This window comes from Poecilia latipinna, unplaced genomic scaffold (assembly GCF_001443285.1).
Source record: "Poecilia latipinna isolate Pla-1442-1.1 unplaced genomic scaffold, P_latipinna-1.0 Scaffold648, whole genome shotgun sequence".
NCBI classification, from domain to species: Eukaryota; Metazoa; Chordata; class Actinopteri; order Cyprinodontiformes; family Poeciliidae; genus Poecilia; species Poecilia latipinna.
This window is the reverse complement of record NW_015113264.1, coordinates 161,570-182,716: the sequence shown is the minus strand read 5'-3', so window position 1 is coordinate 182,716 and position 21,147 is coordinate 161,570. Positions and strand designations below refer to the sequence as shown.

The 21,147-nt window shown below is 38.2% G+C and overlaps 1 protein-coding gene across 3 annotated transcripts in view; it reads right to left on the bottom strand.

The window, feature by feature from the left end:
- The window catches only part of LOC106954356 (ephrin type-A receptor 6-like), a 114,822-nt gene that overhangs the window by 86,516 nt on the left and 7,159 nt on the right, over positions 1-21,147 (bottom strand). The window contains exons 1-3 of one of the 3 annotated variants that reach the window (XM_015043783.1): positions 19,518-20,536; positions 6,178-6,279; positions 5,938-6,002 (exon numbers count right to left, since the gene is read on the bottom strand). Coding sequence is in view for 1 of the 3 variants with exons in the window: in XM_015043781.1 (XP_014899267.1) it covers positions 5,938-6,002; positions 19,518-19,593 (141 nt within the window). In the remaining 2 variants the exon portion in view is untranslated. Of the gene's footprint in view, positions 1-5,937; positions 6,003-6,177; positions 6,280-19,517; positions 20,537-21,147 lie in introns of those variants that run through there. The other 2 variants (XM_015043782.1, XM_015043781.1) reach the window with 2 other exon arrangements.

The following is a 21,147-nucleotide window of genomic DNA, read 5'->3' as shown; positions in this document are numbered from 1 at the left end:
GTAATTTAGATCATCGTGGCCTCTCCGATCTAAATCGGGGGTTTTCCCCGACTGGGAGCTTTAACGCTGAATGTGACAGGTAGCCAATCAGAAAGCACGGATTCTCCTCCGTGTTTTCTGAGGGGAAATTATGGAGGGGAATCCCAAACAGCTGACACGGCGCGACACGATGTCCAGCGGACATCGGAGATGATATGTGGAAACAACAATAATATTTATTCAACGTTTCGTGCAAAGAATATAGAAATGACAAGGAGAGGAGTTGGAGCCAAATTGCTACCGCAGTTGATGAACCCGGTAAGTTTCCAGCTGTTCTTCGTTAACGTGACATAAATAGCTTATAATGATTTTCATTCAGTCATAACTTTACGCTGACTCTAGCCACATGCATCACAGGAAGATTCTAGTAAAGCATTGATTAATGCCTGGTTTTTAAATTAGTTAACTGGACTTGTAGCCATTACTTTGTGCCCATGTGGCTGGACACCACAGGGCACTATGAACCCGATCGAACCGTTATACCTAGGATTTCTGTCAGGTTTTGAAAATGGGCCGACAGTCCGCCAACAACTCGTGTAGTGTGCGCTGGAAATTACACTAAGGAAATGAGGAAGGGAGGGTCAGTGGAGAGCTTTTTTGACCCTTTTTTCATTCAAAAAAATCGATAGGTTTAATTTATCGTGCAATTAATTGATTTATCGTTTATCGTGACAGGACTAGTTATAGCAAACTTAAACCAGAGATTAGAAAAGCCTTCTTTACATAGCACTGTTTATGTGGAGGGTAAGTGTTGTTTTAAAATCTACTTAAAAACAATGCAAATTGCAATCTGTAAATACACAGGACTCGGGAATGTCTTTGAAATGACTGGGTCTATGAGAATTTAGCATAAAATAACCAATATGAGATTTTTCAACAATTCTTTAACAGGCTACAAAATTCAATTAAGGACTTTCAGGATGCTGGATGTTTAAAACGAGAACAGATGCCTTGACTTACGAGATGATTAACCCGACTAATAATTATATGACAATTTGTGTGCTTTACTCTGACATTTGTAGGCAAATGCACTACTCATTTGGCTGCACATCCTAATCCATATGCACTATTCCAACAGGGGGTACTTTAAAAGTTACACAGCAGCTTTAAAAACATGACACAGTTGATGTTCCATATAATCTGCTTGTTTTTCCAATATGCAGACTGTTAAAAATGTATATATTTGCAATCTAGAAAGCAGTGTGACAGCGCTTTATACACTGCTCCACAATGCAATACAGGATGCACATTCTTCACACATAATCATGAGACATTTTTCCTTGTTGCAAAGTGGCCTTTGGGTATTTTTTTGTGGGGGATGAATTTATCGACTGCTTGAAATCTCAAACAATAAATGAAAATAGGATTACCCCCTGCTTTCATGATGGACAACCCTTTTTCTGGGCTCCAACCTGTTTTTCTCAGCGTGCATTAGTGAAAACAAAAGGCAACATTAGGCATTCCTAATCCCTTAAAGCCTTTTTATGTAATTTAATAAATAAGCTGCTCCATTCACTGCTTCGCTCCCCTTCCCACACCACCACTCACCACTGGGAAAAGGACTCATGCATATTTCAGCACTGTATTTGCCCACTGACTGAAGCTTATTGTGGCTGCATGCATATACCGAAGCAGCCTTCTTCCTATTCTCATCCTTTTTGTCTTTTGTCCACCCCTGATACCTTGTGCTTCATAACTATTTACTTAACTGGTAGCACGAAACATTATAAAAAACAGAGATCAGAAGCACATAAAAATCTCCCAAAACATTAGCCAACAATAAATTAGCACGCCTTTTCTCCACTCCACATTTATCAAGTTCTACTAGAACAGATTTCAATAGCCTTGAGTGGGATTTCTGTTCAGTATGCACAGATTTAATGGCTGGAGCCTTTGAGGTTGAATGTGTTTACCAACTCAGAGGAAAGGCTCACATTCACGTCATTAACAAGTGAGCCACTTTGGTCGGATTCCCTTGCGGATAGTTGAAACAGATCTATTTACTATCCAAGCTAAAGCAGGAATAAGACAGAAAAAGGGCACCTTGGCACAAAATACAGCCATGGCAAAAATGTTTGATTTTGTTTGCAGCGAGTAAATATCTGCTCGTGGCTTTTCAGTTTGGTTCTGATGTCTAAGATGTGGTGTGGCGCTACAGAGACACACAATGTGCGGATGATGGGACACCAATCACAATAATTAACCGAAGCGTTTCAGACTTACCAGTGCAATTTTCACTTTAATTAAAAGTTTTCTGAGACAAGTGTGATAATTGCACACGAGTATGCCTGAAGTCAGGAATTTACAATTCAGAATTGCTAATAAACTTTTTTCAAAACTATCTTATCCAGAACTTCTTGCAAAACCGAAAGAAAGAGAGAAAGAAAGAAAGAAAGAAGAAGAAAGAAAGAGAAGCAGCAAAAGAAAAACGAGCAGTTTCTTTCTGTTTTGCTTTTCTTTTACGCACTTTGTTTAACCAGTTCAGAGTCACAGGTTTTGATGGATCAAACCAGCTACCAATAAGCAAGAGGTGTTTATAGGTCACTGGCCCATCACAAGATCACACAAGCAATTGTCATGGTTGAACATTGCATTATGTTTTTAGTTTAATTGCTTTACCCTCTTACCCTGTGCTCATACTGTGACTATGGATATAAATATATACTTTTTTCAATCAAAACACATCAAATCAGAAAATTGAACTTCATCTCAGCACACGAAAGAAGGCTCTCTGGCCATATGAGACCAACATTAAACAATGGCCTAAAAATAAAATTCAGCATGGTGGAAAACATTATTTATCACACTGACCACACTATGCCCATTATGAAAGATGGTGATGTGATCGCGCTGAATGTTTTAGTTCAGGAAAGGCAGAATAGCGTTTTACAAAACATTAGAGAGTCCTAGAATGGTCTATTCAAAGTCCAGACACAGAAACTCGAGGTATTTCTTCAGACTTACAAGTCTCCAGATTTCTACAAAGCATATAATACAGGAGGCTAAACACCACATATTTCAGATTTTTTTTTCGAGAAACTATGCAGCGTTTTTATTTTCAGCTTCACAATTATCCACTGCTCAGTGTTGGTCCATCAGATTACATTCCACCAGAAATTTGTACGCGCAACGTGAAAAACTTTGAAGAAGTTTAAGTGGCATTGATACTTTTGCAGGAAACTCAATGCCAGTTCATCACTGCCAATTCTACACTTCTGCTGTAAAAAGTTACTGTTATTTGATCAAACTCCTCCGCAGCTACACACCTTCACTTCACCTTGAATTCGACATTATATGACCATCTATAATTTCTCACAGCCATCATCAGGACATCATAATAAAGAAGTTACTGCTTATGAAATCCTTTAAAGATGTGCTCTAGGCAGGACAGGCTGACAGCAGTGCGTTTCCAAAACTACAACAACTGCATGTGTCAGATAGGTAGGCTGCTGTATTGGACTGATACCGGGGCTGTGTCTAATATGTTGGAGATTGACTTACTCCTACTGGCTCCCAGTTAGTGATGGGGATTTTGAACTATTTTGCCACTCCAGATCTGCACACCTTCCCCCAGGCCCTCTCACCTCGATGGCTTAAATATTAATAGTAAGTTGGAGGATTGAGGATGAGTGAGGAGAGGAGACGACTGACGGCTTAATCATGGAGGCAGTTGCCTCTTTCTCTCTCCTTTCCTTGCCGCTGTGGGCGGCTGTCACCACGACCTACATGATGTAATCACATCTATAACCCTGATATGGGCCACTGAGGGCCATGAGGAAAGGGATGCAGAAACATAGAACGTTCTAGGGCAGAAAGGTGGAGATCACCTCAGCATATGATCATTTCAGGTCTAAACCCAAAGACAAAAAATAATTATGTTTATGGGTCCCTTTCCTCCTCTCCCACATTTCAAAAGTATATTCAATTTGCAATTTATTTAAATATTCTCTTTATTTTTTTCCAAATATTCAGGAAAAAAAACAAATGTTCATTAAAAACTTCTAGATTAGAATGAGTATATGAATTAGCTTTTATTTAGTTACAAAATTGACCCTATAAACTTTTTATTAAAGGTCTGCCAATACATCCAGCTCATAAAACACGATAAGACAGAATCAGATTTCAGCAATAACTTGGATAATAGTAAAAATTATTTATTTTGGAGAAAATGTTTCAGAAATGTTAAACGGTGTCTTAACATGTAATCATTATGGTATGGCTTGACCAGTCTAGTTATTTTTAGATTTAGTATCGCATAATATCAAATGCAGTCCAGACTGAATGGCACCGTTAAACAGGACTTTAGATTAGACAGATAATTTACTCCAAACAAGCAAAACATTGGTAAGATTTTTGGAGTACATGCACAGCCAGTGTAGATTCACAGAAGTCGCTAAACTGTTGCAGTTTCTTTGAGCCTTCAAAAAGCTACCACACAAACTATTTGAAAAGACCCCTTCCTTTGTTACTTCAAAATAAGAGCCCTTGATATATAGTCTTTTGGACTCACCAGTACTGAGAAAACGGAGAATGTTTTGGTGAAAGTGTTTGTGCCTTGTGTAATATTGTGTAATTTTTTCAAAAGGTTAACCTTATTTCTTGACTCTGCAAAGCAAAGACGTACCATTTCCTTACCGACATGCATGCACCTGTAATCATGCTGTTGCTGGGTCATTTCAACAAGACGGTTCCGACCGAAGGTAAACCACTGGTTTGTCAACTTACAAAGAGGGAAGATGAAGAAAAGTTTTTAAATGCACAATAAGTTGTTCCCTCATCAAGGTATCAACCAACTTTTTGAGCCCTGCTCATTTTCTGAGTGATAATTCATGCAAATATGGAAAACAAATATGCAAATATGCTAACCTAAAAAATGACTCATTGTCAGAGGTGAAATGGAAGCTAGTGGCATGAGATCTTGGGACATTAACATATTTTCCGTCAAAGTCAAGCCCACCATCCTGTGCCAACAAGTGGCGTTCCCTAATGAATTGAAATGGACCTTGGGTATAAATGTATCTCCTTTAAACTTGACACCCCATTTCTCTATGAAGTAAGAAAGGAAGATGTTGTTTGTTACCCTGTTGAGTTGCCTAATGAAGAGGTGTTGGCTGACAACACTCGGTTATATAAGTCTTAAAGACATGCCCACCAACATAAATCGTTTGTATATATTTTAGGTCATTGGTAAGGCAAGGAAACGGTGACAGCCAAGATATAAATCATTTGCACGCACTTGGAGAACACTGACTGGCAAACCACCAGAAATGCTAAAGCTGGCATTTGCTTTGCAGCTTCTAATCAGTGGCAATACTTCCTATCAGCTGGCAATAGCATATTGTCCTTGGGAGCCAGAGGCACTTATTTTTAAAGCTATAAAGGGAATTATGTTGGGGGGGTTAGAGCTAACCGAGAAAAAATAGATAATGATACATTCAAAGCAAGATTGAAGAGCATACTTTCCCACTAAATTGTCTTTTTTAAATGATGATAAAAGGAGAAATGATGGTGAGACTTAGATTTGTTTTATTATAATTGATTTCAAATGTTTAATAACACAACATTTCCAAAGTATTTTAAATAGTGATCCATTAATAGGCAACATTTAAAGACTGGAAAGAACACTTGGAGATAAATTGAGGCCAATGACAGACCTTCATAGGTGAGGAACAACAAATAGGAAACTTCCTAAGGGACACCGGATTCATTATCTACCACTGAATTACAGCGTTTCCCATGTGAAAAGAAGACCCTGATGCAAGAGGAAGGAATAAATGAAAGAGGCCACTAAGACAGTTCACATCACTATAGTTGATCTCATTAAAGTTGCAGTGGCAATGTTTTGAACTAGGCAAACTGTACAGTAAGACCAAAAGCAAACAGAGGCGCTGTTCTTACCCCATTTATTGGATACGTCTTCCATCCCAGCTCTCCAAGCACAGACGTTGTATCCAGCAACACCACTGAAACAGAAAACAAACAGAGAAAGACAACACGGTAAGCAACCTGACAGCCCAGAAAAAGATATCTATGTGCAGTGAAACTGAAATGGCAGTCATGAATGTGTTAATGTTGACATTTTTATATTGACAAAAATTAGATTTTTGGATCAATATAAAGAAGACTGGCAGCACTTACACTGGGAGCAGCAATTTTTGTCATGTGTGACATATTTTGGGGGCAGATGGACTGAAATCAGATTGCTGTCAGAAATCTATTCCCACCTCTGCCTTCCACTGCCTGTTGGTGGAATAAAATAATTTAGATGCATTTGTATTAGCCCTGTTGTGTCGTACTGTGTATCTCATTATGCTAATGTTCACAGAATTCTATGCATTGCTGAGGCATAGCATTATGACCACCTGCCAAATCAAGTGTTTTGGCAGCCCTTACTTTATGGCCAAAACTGCACTGACCTACTGCATGGATTTCACTACAGTCCACCCCTGAAGGTATGCTGTGGTATCAGGCACCAAAAGGTTAGGAGGAGATCCTTTAAAGGTGGACTATTATGTTTCCTTTAAAAGGTTGGGATCGGTCTATCAAAAACATGTACATTACTTTTTACCCCTCACAAAATTACTCTTAGGTAAGGAGTTTCTAATCCGACTATTTTGAAAGGAGCCTACTTTGTGCTCCTCTCAGAACGAGATATTTTAAGGCCTGTTGTGACCTCAGTCCAGATAACCTGCAGTTGACCACAACCCACAGCTCAATGTTTACACTTACACGTGAAAATGGCTGCAAACTGGATGCGCAATTGTACATCTTTGAAAAGCGGAAGTGGATCCTCCTGTACAACCAACAAGAATGCATTAAGTGGCTTCTGAATAGTAAGACAACTACCAAGCATTTGTCTTTTCCAGCAGCCATTGTACAGTGCACCCAGTGGTAAAACCAGCTGACCAAAGATGCAGGAGCTCCACTTGGGTTGCTAGGTGACAGGCTGGCTTGCTGGGATTACAAAGTAATGACGCAATGTTACTCAACAATCAGCAGGTTCTTGAAATGGTTCATTTTTCAGACATCAAAAAACATTAACTTATTGTCAAAAAATGGCTGTTTTTTGTTTTATTTTAAGCGCTTGACCTGTTTTTAGAAGCATTACAGACTGAACTGAAAATATAAAAATGTGCATACATAGGCACCTTGCTTGTTATGTGGCTGTCCAGTTGCATATGCAAAAAATTGTGATGCACTGTGTATTTTGACACATTTACATTAGAACCAGCATCTGGTGTAATAGACCTCTAACCTTGACTTCCTATCTTCCTAAGAACATGTTTGATATTTACAGATCCCTGCAGACTGGGAGCAACCCACAAAAACAGCAGGAGAGGAAAATCTCTGACTCAGTTGTCTGGCATCACCAGACGGCCCTTGAAAAAAAAATGTTCCCTTGGTATCTAATATACTCCACCTCCCAAACAGGTGCAAAAGGTCAAGTGATAATCAGTGTTCAATTCACAAGACAGTTAAGTGTCATGTTTGTTTGGTTTGTAATATGCATATGGAAAAGAAAGATGTTATTTATCATCCAATACTTTTTTTTTTTTGTTGCAAAAGCATTATGCCATTTCTGGCTGAAGTTAAACTTTCTAGGATAGTTTATAAAAAGAAGACAATGCAGTTCTGGTGTGGAAAATATCACCAACCTTGTCAATGCTTTTTTTCTGACTCTCAAGGACAGAAGATTTTAATAATTCAAGAGGAAAGCATTTCTCCTCAAAATAAGTCATTTACAGTGAAAAGAAGTAGACATGACTTCTTGAATTTACTCTCGGTTAGATGCCAGCATATCCAGTGAACTGATAGAAATGTTTTTTGCCCTCACTTGTGGCAACATTAGGGAATAACTAGGAGACTAAAACCGCAACATATTTTCAGAAATGTATAAATATTAAATGAGGCCCATCTATTCACCTCGTCAAACAAGCCAAGTACACGGTATATGTGACAATACACCTACAGGATGTCCTAATTATATGCAGGAGTAAGGCATCATGAGGTAGGCCTGGAGAAACAATACGTTTTAAAGGAAAACAACATTTTTATTTACACAAGATCAATAGTAACACTTTTTTCCCCGAACAAATCAATGCGTATTTTCTTCTTGAAAATGACCTGATTGTATGTGTCAGTTTGTCATGAATGTCCACTTACAGCTTTTTAAGTAGATCTCTGAGGCTAGTTATACTAATACACGATTGTTAGTGATGGCATTTCCAAAGAAATCTCCATAAGCGTTATTACTGTGAATGAACTACTTTATAAAAGCAAAGAAGCTCAAGAAGCTTGTTTCTGTACAAAAATGGTTCCATTTGTGTCAAAGGAAAAAGGAACATTTTCTCTTAGAAATCAGTGATCACCTCTGATTGCACCCGTTTGACAGATTGTTCAACGACCTACTCTCTTGGGTGGTAACAATAAAACTTTGAGCATCTCCATCGATAACAGGAAGTAGTTGTGTGGCTGACCAGAGAATCATTTGCAAAAAAAGCAGTAGTGTTGGTTTCTGCAGGGACTTGGAGAGGTCTTCTCTGGTGCATCAAGGACTCTGTTCGCTATTCATTTTGCATTATAGCAGCATCACTAGTTTGAGCATGCACAAAACTTCTATTGTGAGATTTATGTGGTTCATTATTATAATAGCACTATATCCGAGTCGTAGGTTTAGTGTTGAGGAGGTTCGTGGCAGCAGATATGACTTGACCAACTTTGTGTGGCCTGGTCTTAACTGTGGCAAACTGCATACACTTCAAAATGTATGCACTTTTGAAGTGTATGCAATAGTTCACAAAATCAATGTTTACAAGTTTACTTGACCAAAGGAATATTTACAGGTTGCAGAACGAATTTAACATTTATTTAACATTTGTCATAAAAAGTAAATCTATTTAGATATGTGAGGGAGGGCGAAGGAACAATCAGAGAAACATAAGCTTTACAGTACAGTTATACAACAGTCACGGCAAAATAAACAAGAAAACCGTAGATCACCGTAGAAACATCACTGGAAAAACTAATAGGTTTTGAATTTTATGCAGGATTTTGACTGCACTCAGATATGCGACTTCTGCACCAGATTAAAATTTCTGCATGAAATGGCATTGTTCATGATGTACAACACTGCACAAAGAAGCCCTGACATGCATTGTTTCATGCTGCTCATAAACTCAAGTCCCACTGGTGTTTCCCTCTCCACAAAAAGGTTAAAACTGAAGGTCATGATACAGAATCCTCCCATATTTAGAGACATTCCTTAGACTGTGAGGAAACATCCTAAAGCAGATCTAATACCTGCGGTGAAGCATCAAAGGCCCTTTTTGGCCAGAATTTGGTGTTTGCTTTTACTCCAATTTCTCCTAACAGTCTATCTGAATGGTAATGAAAGTTTTGAAAATTATGTAGCAATCTTAGCCTAAGGCATTTCTAAAACAAACCCTAATCCATCAAAACAAACTATTTTTAATGCCAGCATCTATAAAATAAATGTTAAATGTGGTTCATAAAATAAATGTTTACTTGTCCAAACTCTTGTGGTGTGTGCTACATGTAAGCATGATATGGTCTGTGTATATTATTTTATGTTAGATATAAAAAAAAAATTACACAGATTGACTGTCTATAAAGAAGATATTCAGATATTAAAGCCATTTTCCTGGACAATATTTTGAATGTTCTCACTGTTCCTCAACCCAAGAATTTGACATATGCAGGATGGAGAAAAGACAAACTGCATAATGGAGTAGGAACCCCTGCAGTGTCCAAGAACGCATTAACATATTAATAGGCCATTTTAACTTTTGGGAATAGATTATGGGAACTGAAAATCTGAGATTATAAACAGGGCTTATAGGGATATATAAATATGTTCTCCCTAAGTTTTCAATATAATACAAAATATTATATATATAAATATTGTCATGCAGAAAATACAGAGCAGAAAAAGGGATCCAATCGCAGTCCAAAAAGAACAAACGTTGACATATGATAGATCTGAAAAGACCTTCAGAGGGTTTATAAAAAACAAGACCAACGTAATCCCAAACAGGAATTTACAATTTAAAACCTGCCATAGATAGTATGAATAATTATTTGCAATACAGTTTTCATGTTCTTGATTATTGAACAGTTTAATTACATTTTACAACCAAAGCTTTTGTCAAGTTTTATGTTTGGTTGATTTTTTTTTTATTTATTTATTTTTTTTACATTTAGTCTTCATACACAGGAATTACAAACAACAACAAAAAAGCCCCATAAAATCATGAGCCACAGAGGATATTTATATAGCACAGATTTAACCAGAAACTGAACGATTTCTCTGGAACAGCAACTGAGAGCTTTTAATGACTCATGCTGTGTTAGAGCAGTATGAGATTAGGTGGAGAAAATGGACATTGATCTATATGAAATTGCAGCAGATTATTCTATTGATTGACTGTCCTGTCCAGCGTAGAAAGAACAGACTTCATGCTGATCGTTTTATCCTCCAGCCACAGCCTCTCTGTAATGCAAGTTTAATATTTCCTCTGTCGGCTGGTAGTTCCAGCATCTCTGCGTCTCTTCCTCCACAGCTGATGACAGGTCTGTGCCCTGGTCTGCATCACTGGCAGACTGCAGGACTAGTTGACCCTGCCAGTGCTGGTAATGGGTACCATTAGACTACTGCAGGCAGGTAACCAGCTCAGTTTTTGGAAAAGGACCAAATTTCTTATAATACGCCGTGCTACACACCAGAATAAGATTACTTCTACTTATAAAGTAAACTTCACCAAAGAAAAAAGTGACTGTAGGCTGTTGTGACCTGAAAGGACAGAGAAAACTTCTGATTTGGAGCTGGAAAGCTGCAATAGAAAGACATTGACCTTCCTGTGGTAATTTGAGTATATAGACCCAAGTAGTGGCTTTTTACGAGAGCAACAGAAGTTTATGCAAACCACCAGAGGTGATCTACTCAGTGACATGGATTGCTCTCATATTACTCATAATCACACTGAATAACTGTCACGAAAAAATAATCTGCAGAAGATTATTTTAATTAAAATCATAACCAGCATAGTTTATAACACCACACTGCAGAAGTGCAAGGAAACAGCATTGACCACTGAGATCTTTATGCCAATATCTTGTATTAGTTACTAGATTTTGAGCCTGATCTGAACATTAATCAATGGGTGTTACTTTTTGAACTTTCCACATTACTGACTGCCCGTCACACTGACAGGATATTACTCTTTTTCAAAAAGGAACGTCATTATTGAAGTGTATGCCAGAATTAAAGCAAAGTCATTAGCAAACTCACTGCAATAATTATTTGCTTAGTCTTTACCTTAGTTTTTGAAACTATAGGTCACAGGAATTAATTGTAGTACAATTAATTGCTATTAACAGTAGTTGTAGAGATAATGACACTTTCAGATACAAGTCAAGATTTAACTTTTTATTTTTCATTATTTTTTACAAGTTCGAAGGAATAATTGTAAGTCATCTTTGTTGAGTAGCAATTTTGTTGAGATTGCTCCATTTAATTTTTGGTTTGAAAGTGGACGAATGTGAACATTTTCTTTTCAATTTTAGGAACGCACATGATAGCTTACGAGAAGGGTAGACATTTACTAGTCTATGATTCAATCTTACTCCCTTGGTGGGTTTTATAGAATTTGATCTTGCACATCATTTTCTTCCCACTCTGAAACAATTAAATTATTTAAGACCATTAAGTTACAGAGGAACATCTCCAACAAATCTTTCACAAAGGTCAAATCATTTCCCACTTACAATTTAGTCAGTATAGTTATCTTCCTTAAAATGTCATGTTGAGTTAAGCTGCAAGATCCTCTGCTAAATACCAGTGAAATAAAGGCCGTTGCTTGGCAGATTGGGTCAATATTCAGTCAGCCATGCTGTGCTTGGGATATGTCAACATCCTCCTGACGCATATTGTTGGTGTGAATTCCTGCATTGTAAGCTGCTCAGTAAGATGGAGTATTCTTTTTAAAAGTTGACACCAATTTGCATTGCTAGAGGACTAACATGACTCAAAGTACAAAGTTTTCTAAAAAAAAAAAAAAGTCAGTCTGAATATTTGCATAAGCACTCGTCCTTATGAACATGCACCTGGTTTGGTGGTGTATATATTTGGGTCCTGTGAACATTGCCAGTGTAGCCTAAAACTGCCTGCATGTAAATATCCATCCATCCATTCTCCCACTACATAAGAGTTATCTTTGGGCAAGGCACCCATAAGACCCTGCCTGGAGCTGCAGGTCCCCTGGGCCTTCCTCTAGTTGGATATAAATAGAACGTGTGCTGGCCAGCCCATAAATATATGAAGCCCAAGCAGGATGATGACATCTCCTGTCCGGTCCACACCCCTCACAGGCCACACAAACACCCCAAAATAGCTGTACTGCTCCTGAAAATGTGGCTTATCAAAGTCTTACTCCATGTAAATTTGAATTGGAGCAGTACTTCAATGTTCAGAAATCAGTAGTGAACGCCATCGACAGATGTGTACATCACTTCCTTTCTAAATGGAACAGAGGCCTCAATGAGGGCCATTCTTCTCTTTTTTTTTTAAATATCACACTTATACTGCACTTAAATATATATTACTCAAATATGATTGTAACCCACATTTACAGCTGATATCAAGTTTTTGTTCTCATTCCATTAAGCAGCAAATGGCATGCCACGTTAAAAGACAAACAGCAACATTTGATGAACAGACACTTGTGAAAATTGATTCTGGCAAGTGTTTCACTGTGGATTGCACATTGTCATTTAGCGGTGTAAACAAAGCACTGGGCTCTCAACAGATGAAAAGATGATATGCTGTGAAATTGAAAACTATCCATAACAGAGGGAATCTGACAGGCATGACAGAATTTTCAACACACACTCTCTGATCACCCTGATAAAACAAACCAACAACAAAAAGACGCATCCAACAACCTAATAAAGGACAAAGAAAAGTAAACCATTTAATGTGGCTCATTTCATAATGAGGGACTCATGGGTAAAAAGTCAATAGTTAAATACTTAACTACTGTTGATTATCATTTAGTGTCCAGTCACCATATGCGACAGTAATGTCGACCACCGATGTCATCACCCGATAGCAATCATAGCATTAGTTTTGGAAAGAAGGGATGAACTGCTGAGGCTGTTTGTCGTTCTGTCTAGCATTGAATTTGTAATTACTTCCTAAATTAGCATTTTAAAGGGGAGATTATGGTGATAAATTGAAGAGGGCAGATCTTATAGTGTGTCAGAATAATTTTCTTTCATCGTGGAAGAAGAAGCCTTTAATTTTGAAGACGTACCAGCGTGAATTATCAATGCGTATAAAGAGATCTCTGGACTTCTTTCCAGGGATCTGAGAACTGCACATGCACCTGGTTTAGTGGTGCATACGTTTCTGCAACTGCTTCTGCAACCAGTATTTAAATATAGAGATAAAAAAAGATGCTTTTACAACTAAAATAACTAACATCACTAAGTTAATACCCCCCTCCCCCGCACCCCCCAATAAACAGAAACCTTCATTTTATATATCACTAACAAAAGTGCAGATGATTTCCATCAGAGATCAATGTAGTAGTCAAATCACAGCTCACAGTTTCACTAAAATTGGCCAAACAGCATCTTCATGTATTCAAACATATCCACAAGATTCACTTCAAAATGCTCAGATTTGTTCTGGTGCCTTGTAATAGTTTACAAAAGTAGCGAGTAGTAAATAAGTAACGAATATAACCAAGCTAGATTTTTGGGGGGTATGCGTGTTCCTCTCGTCTTTCCCTGCACCCTTACATAAAATCAAATTTAACCGGCAGTCGCCTGATCAGGACGTAGACGCCACTTGTGTGCAACTAAATCTCAGCACGTGCAGCTGCTCTGTGAAGGCTTGAGGTTTTTGGGAAAACATTTGAACAAACGGCACCACGAGAACCAAAGAACAGAGCACAGGTAAGGCAGAGGGTTGTAGAGAGGTTTAACAAGGATGATGAAGCATTCCCTGGTCCAAATAATATCCAAAACAGATTTTGGCATAACAATAAGCCTACCAATACCATCCACTTAATCAATAATGAGAGAAGCAGAAAAGATGCTTGTGGGGAAGCTGCAGATATCCAAGACTCAGGTGAGGGAATTGGTCAGCAGAATAACCATTAGTTCATTCCCAAATCCTGACCTTTCAAAAATAAAAATAAAACAAAACAAAGCAGCAGCAAGGGAATCATTGTGAAAGACAGAAAACATCATGTTTTGGCACAAGCCATGTGGAGCACACAAAACAAGTGAAAGGAGATGCTCTCCTCAGAGCAGTAACTATTCCCTGCATGCAAAATGTTATTTGTGGTGGAAAAACTAATACTTAATATGAAGGTGAACACACCATCCCCACAGTAAAACATGGTGTGGGCAGCATCATGCTGTGGAGTCACTTTTCTTCAGCGAGGACAGAAAAACTGTTCTGAGTTAACAGGAGAATGGATAAAACAAATGCAGTTTAGTCCCACAAGAAAAACTGTAAGAGAATGGAAAAGATTTGAAACTAAGACATAGCTATAAAATTATTTATTTTCCTTCCAACAGGAAAATAACACTTTAACCAATCAATCAAGTTTATTTGTAAAGCAAATTTCAGAAACAAGACAGTTCAAAGTGCTTTACATCATACATATATAGCCACACTCCAACCCGAAAAGCTGCTGTCCTGCAGCTGTTTGAGGTGTTCATGTCTTATACACCTGAATCAAAGGACTGAATTACCTTCTCATGCAATTACGTTCAATAGAGTCATGGCAAAAACCAAATGATGTATGTCAGGTGTGTTGACAGAGACACGTCCAAAAGTTGCAGGATGCCAGCCCTCAAAGACAGGTGTGGCTAAGATTAACACATAGCAGGTGCTAAAGGGGAGACATCATGTATTCTCCAGGCACATAAGTGACATTTTACTGCACAATAGGGCAACTATGTTCCCCTCAGTTTTAATAAATACGTATGCATCACACATAACTTAAAAGAAATTTAAATTTGCAATTTTATGCTTTGAAATTGCCCTCTGACTCTTTAAGAAGTGCATGCTCTTTCCAACACTCCACCCTTTGCACGTTATCACAAAAAGGCTAGTCCATTATGCCGTTATCAACCGTGCTTGGTAGCATTGGACTGAGTAGCTCTTATGATGAGCTCAGCAGATGTACAGCTGCAGCAGGAGTTTGCTAATTGCTGCTACCGGAAATACTGCTGGTGGAGCTGAGTGGGGAAGGTCCACCCCCCTTTGAAATGTGTGTCTCCTAAAATACCAATCACTTTTTTTAAGCGTGGGCAGGTGCTTACCTCGAAATGTCACTGGCCGAGAGGCGGGACCATGCATGCACACTCATACCTCAGGACAATTTAGAGACCAATCTGAACCCAGAACCCTCTTCCTGCAATGCAACAGTGCTACATCACAATGCAGCCCTTACATTTCACATCACAAGTGGAGAAACTAAACTTATTTCATCAAAATGTCAATAATAAGAGGTCGAGGACAGCAGACAAGTCAGCAATGAATAAAGAAAGATTTGTTAAAAAAAAAAAAAGAATTTTTTGTGTGTCTAAGGACTAACACAAAAAGCCAGACAACCTTGAATAGAATGTAATCAGTTTAGAAAATTAACCTTAAGGGCAGGAAGTCAAGTTGTTGGAAATTTTAAGGGGACATGGTCAGAGAAAAGCAGAAAAATTTAAATATTTTAAAATATTGTATTCTATAAGATAAAAACAGAGATAAACGGTTATAAAAGAAGCAATCGCTGCTTTAAAAGTTGTAGTGAGAAAGAATTGGTGTGCAGTCACAATCTCCATCTAGCTCCAAGAAAAACAGAGTGAACAATGTTCTTGTTTCCCACATTTTACAGAATTAGGATGACTCTTGGTTTATGCTCATTCCACACAAAAAGGAAAAAAATAATAATAATTCAACCACATTCTGTTCTTCTGGAGTAAGAAGCAGCTAAAGCAGAAAATAAAACAGCATGAGCATACAAACTTTACAAAGGAACCCCCCCCAGCTGACCAGCAACATAATAAATGGCTACTTTTGCAAAGCTGACCACAGCACCACTATGTTCCTCCAAGTTCAAATCAATAAAAATAAAACGCCAGCGACAAAAGCAAAGTTTTGCAAGAAAATAAACAACCCTTCAAAATGCGTTTACTGTTCCATGAGACTCAGCGTTCTTCTACCACTGTTTATTAAACTAGATGTTATGACGGAAAGTAGCAGATTTTGCTGTAACTGATTTCTACAAAGTAAAAATAAATTAGGGAAGCAGTGGAATCATTAATAATTTCTCTTCAATTTAGTGACAGGAAGCGGGTACTTGCTGATACGGACCGTACAAATATATAAACCTGCATATTCACAAAGTGAAAGTTGCAGAGTTAACACTTTCAGTCTGATGTGGATTTGTGGGTTGATTGATTTTCTTTGACTCCATGCTAATTGTGAATATCTCCTTCGTGTGGCGATGGTTATAGCTGTACTCAGCTAGACTGGGCTTTGTAAGAGCAAAAGCTTTAATCAGCCATCCGCATAAATCAATGCAGAGAGGTGAATAATTATTTGTGTGTTGCTTTCCCAGCTAGATCAATGCATATTTGAAGAACAGCAAGTATGTAATTGCAAACAGCATTTTCTTTTTTTTTTTTTTTTTTTTAATTCATTCAAACATTCGTTCTCATGCAGAGAACTTAGTTGAGGAGGAACCGGATGTGCAAAGCTCTTAAAAGAAGCAAACAAACTCTGTTGGAAGTTTGTATCTAAACGTCATCTCCAAATTTAGCTCAAGTTATTAAAAATAAATAATTTGGCAAAACAGACGCAAGATTACAGCAATCACCGTTACCACTGACTTAGCAAGATGGCAAACTGGTAAACACCGATGTGAAGAGGAGATCTGTTAGTGGGCAGCGCATAGGCTTGTTCAGCCTTGAGTGAGTAGAGATTTGTTAATAACTGTCTGCAGTCCCTGCTGGATTCAGGTGACGGATTTGTTGTTCAGTCAGGAAGCACATGAGCAAGAAGCAAAAGGTGATTGGTTTTTATTGTTCTTCCAGCAGCCAGCACTGTGACCATTTTGCCAGTGAAATCCCCAATCTCTGTAGCTCAACTTGTCGTCAGAAAGTACGGATCAAAAACCACGGATCTCTGCTGCTGTGTGATGGAGTTGGGCTCCGTCCCCAACCAACAGGCAAAACACGGTCAATACTGCTGCAGAGCAGGTAAGACATGTGTTCTAGAGGTTTTTAAAATAAGGCAAAAAAAAAAGAAGCGTTTTCTCAGTTTTGAAGTTGAATGTTGCTCCCAAAATTTACAAAAGAAATCACAAAACCATAACGCATCACACAGTACCAATGATTTACAGTCATTTTAATGAAATACCAGAGAAAACATCAGAGTCACCAGGATTTTCTCCAACATAGAAGAACCAGGCGGGAAGCTTTTCCCGATTATTGCTGCACACAGCTGTTCAGCTGGCTGAAAGAGCTTTTTTTTTTTTTTGCACTGCTTTTTTGAATGTTGTGTGAGACACTCTTAGCCTAGTAAGCATGTCTCACTTCAAAAAACATAACTAAATTTTATTAATATTATTTTATATGTTAATCTATACGTTTTATTTATTTGGACAGCAGCAGAAAAACTGGTTATTTTTTCTGTTTTAAATTAAATTTATTATGTATTTTTATTCAAATTGTCCTTGTAAATATGGTGGTACTATAAAACAGAGTTTTATAAAAGCACAGGCCAAAAATCAGAGCAGGCCCAAGGCATTAGTGAATATGAGTGGTGGTTAGGAGCACCCAAATTATCTCAAAACTTTTAATTTGCAGTTATGTTTGTCAAGAATGAGTCTAAAAATAACCCATCGATCTTTCATTTACAGGTATATGCATAGATAATTTTGACATTTGTAGTTCTTGCTCATTTAAAACAGACCTGTATTTAGGATCTTCAACTTCTAAATGAAACTAGTCACATTTCATGCAACTTCAAGTAAATGACAGTTGTCTTTTTCCAGACAAACTAGACTGTGAAACCCAAATTAATAAGATTAAAATATTCTCCAAGTATTCTTTACTGTGATATAATTTAAGGAACAATATTAACGTAGATGTTGCAAATTAAAATTCTACTTGCGGGACTCATAAGATTTAGTTCCACTTGCGTTCAGTCAAATTATCCTTGTTTTGAAACGCTGTCCATTAATATGAGTTTTAGCTTTTTCACTTTTCCTCTGAGCCACACGACTTTGTGTTGGACAGCGACTACAATTGTGCCACTTGAGGTCTCGTACCAGTCAATATGAAGGACTAAACTACAGCTGAAAGCAGACATGAGTTCAATCATTCAATCTGTGGCACAGAAAAACACACAGTGAGGCTGTTATGTAGCAGCTGTCTGGGAGAACAGGGAGTAGCATCGCTCTTATTGAACACAGAGAACAATAAAATATAACCTGGGGGGCAGATCCCACAGTGCTCTCTCCACACAATCAATAGGACTATTTTAAACCGTTCTGATGCAGCAGCCTCTGTGTGTGTGTGTGTGTGTGTGTGTGTGTGTGTGTGTGTCTGGAAGGTGGGGGGTAAATATGCAGGAACACACACAAAGACAGACGTGATATTTTATGAAAAAGTAAATTAAGAATTTATTGGTTCCTATATTTGTTTGTTCGCATCCACATAAATGAATGTGAACAAATTGAATATTATGCCAATAAAATTGAGTGGACTTGATTCTATAAAAGTGAAGTCCGCTCTCATACACTCAAAGAAACTTACACAGGTCACCTACTTAGCGATTTAATCTTTTAGCAGACCCCCCATGTATGTGTCTGTGTAATGTAGAATCTTTGAGGAAGGTCATTTCATTTAATTAAAAAAAAAAAAAAGTTATGTAATTTTTTTTCACTTCTTCAAGAAATAACTACAGGGAATCCAACCTTCTGGGCTTATGATGGTCTCTTCATCTATATTTAAATTTTGACATGATGCATTTCTGTGCAGACTACCAATATTTCAATATGCTTACAATGAGGACGCAGAAATGTTTTAAATTGTTTTCATAGTTTCGAAAGCAACTGCAATATTTAATTGAAATATAAAGTATAGCAAAGGAAAAGTCAAATTACTCAATTTATTTTATTCGATTGACATTTTCTTCAGCTGACAGAGTCTTTGTAAAGTCTGTATGTGTTGCAGGACTTTTGTGTTGACTTTATTTCACCGTCAGGCTGCGATTGCATCATGATGAGAATTTCCTGCCTAGCGGTAAATCAAAAATAAATAAATAAATATCCACAACTTCCAAATAACATCCGCTGTTGTTCAACTGAACCACATGTCCAAAAGTACAACAGGACAGAAACTAACCCAGGTGGTCCTGAGTGGGTCGTAGTGCGCTGTCTTACCTTGATTGCAGCGGCTGAAACGACTGATCGTAATTCCAAGAAAGAGTGAAACGAAGAATCTGTTTCCAAAAGTCATGTCTGCGGCAGTATTTACCAGCGGCTTTACTTCTTGTTAGATCAGCGATGAAGCGCTCTGGGTCCGTTCAGGTCCACTAGTTCTGGTCCTTATAACTGATCCCGTGTGGAGCGAGCGGCCGTGCGGTGGAACAAGAGGTGGCTCATCCTTTTCACCTGGCGGCTGCCGCAGCTCCGTCACTAAATGGACACCTTTTGGGTAAAGTCCCAAAAATATTTGAAGTGAACTCGGACCTTCTGGCAGGGCTAAAAACACTTCGCTAATAAAACATCTGCAAAAAACAAAAAACTTTGCAGATTCTAAACGGACTTCACCCTCCACCCTCTCTAGTGTTTCGAAATGGGCATTAAAACGCAGTTTAAAGCGCGTAGAGTCGTGGCAGACTGGAGACACCGTGTGTTTGGCACGGCAGGGCGCCGCGGACCGACTGCCAGCTCCGGCTGCAGCTCCAGCTCGGTCCGCTGCTGCAGAGAGATGGTGGAAGGTGAACAGAGGAATGATTGGGATGCAGCGGAACAGCAGCAACAGTGGAGGCGATGCTGTGGGACTGCGCGCATCTGTGCAGGATGCTCGGCACTAGAGGGGGTTAGCTGACAAGGCAATGGGATGTGTGTTTGTGTTTGTGTGTGCGCGCGTTCATCTCATTGGCTCGTAAGCAGGGCTTCCTAAAGACTGGTAAATGTTAAACATGATCCCACCTCCCCCACATTTTGACTGAAGTTTAATGCAATAGTTCGTGTTCGGATGTTACGTAAGATGTTATTCAGGGTGGCAAATATGAAGCTGGTGACAAGTTCTTGGAATACACTTTTGACGTCTGGATCTCTCATTAAGTTGTCACCAGGACTGATCTGTCTTAGCTTATTTTGGACGTTTGAAGTAGGAAACTGTAAATGTGGGGAGGGGGTAAATAAATAAATAAATAACTTTTGCAGACAGTCTTAAAGTTGAAAGAAAAAGTTAAAAACAAATGTGCTGTCTCATCCTGGTTTGTTGTATTTTGTTAATCCTAGTTTTAAAATGTAGCTTTTATTTTGTTAAATGCCTTACTTTTCTTGTTTTGCTTTAATCTTCATTTTATGACACCGCCTACAACTGTTCCTCAGTTTCCAACTACCACACCTGTCATGCGTTAATCATTTCCGCCTGCAGTGCTCAAATAGCTTTAGATGTTGCCATCTGTGATGCCAAGAGCTACATTTTTTTCTGTAACAGGTCCCTCTACCTTTGCAGTACCTAAAAAAATATATATATTTACTTGCTCATCTGCAGAACTGGGTCCCTGTATACATACTGCTGATGTGCGGATTTTAATTACATTCAGTATTTGATGATTTACATAATAGTTCCACTCTTTGATTGGGCACAGGTGTGTCAAAGTTTTGGAACACCAGGTGTCCCAGTCAAAAAATAAAAAGTTTTCATGTAATGTTTTTAAAGGTATTAATTTCTGAAAACAGTTGTGCCATATACAGGTTAAATAAAATAAATGTAAAATAAACATAAAACAAATATAGTCTGAGCTTATATTTCAGCGGAAGGGAATCACTGACA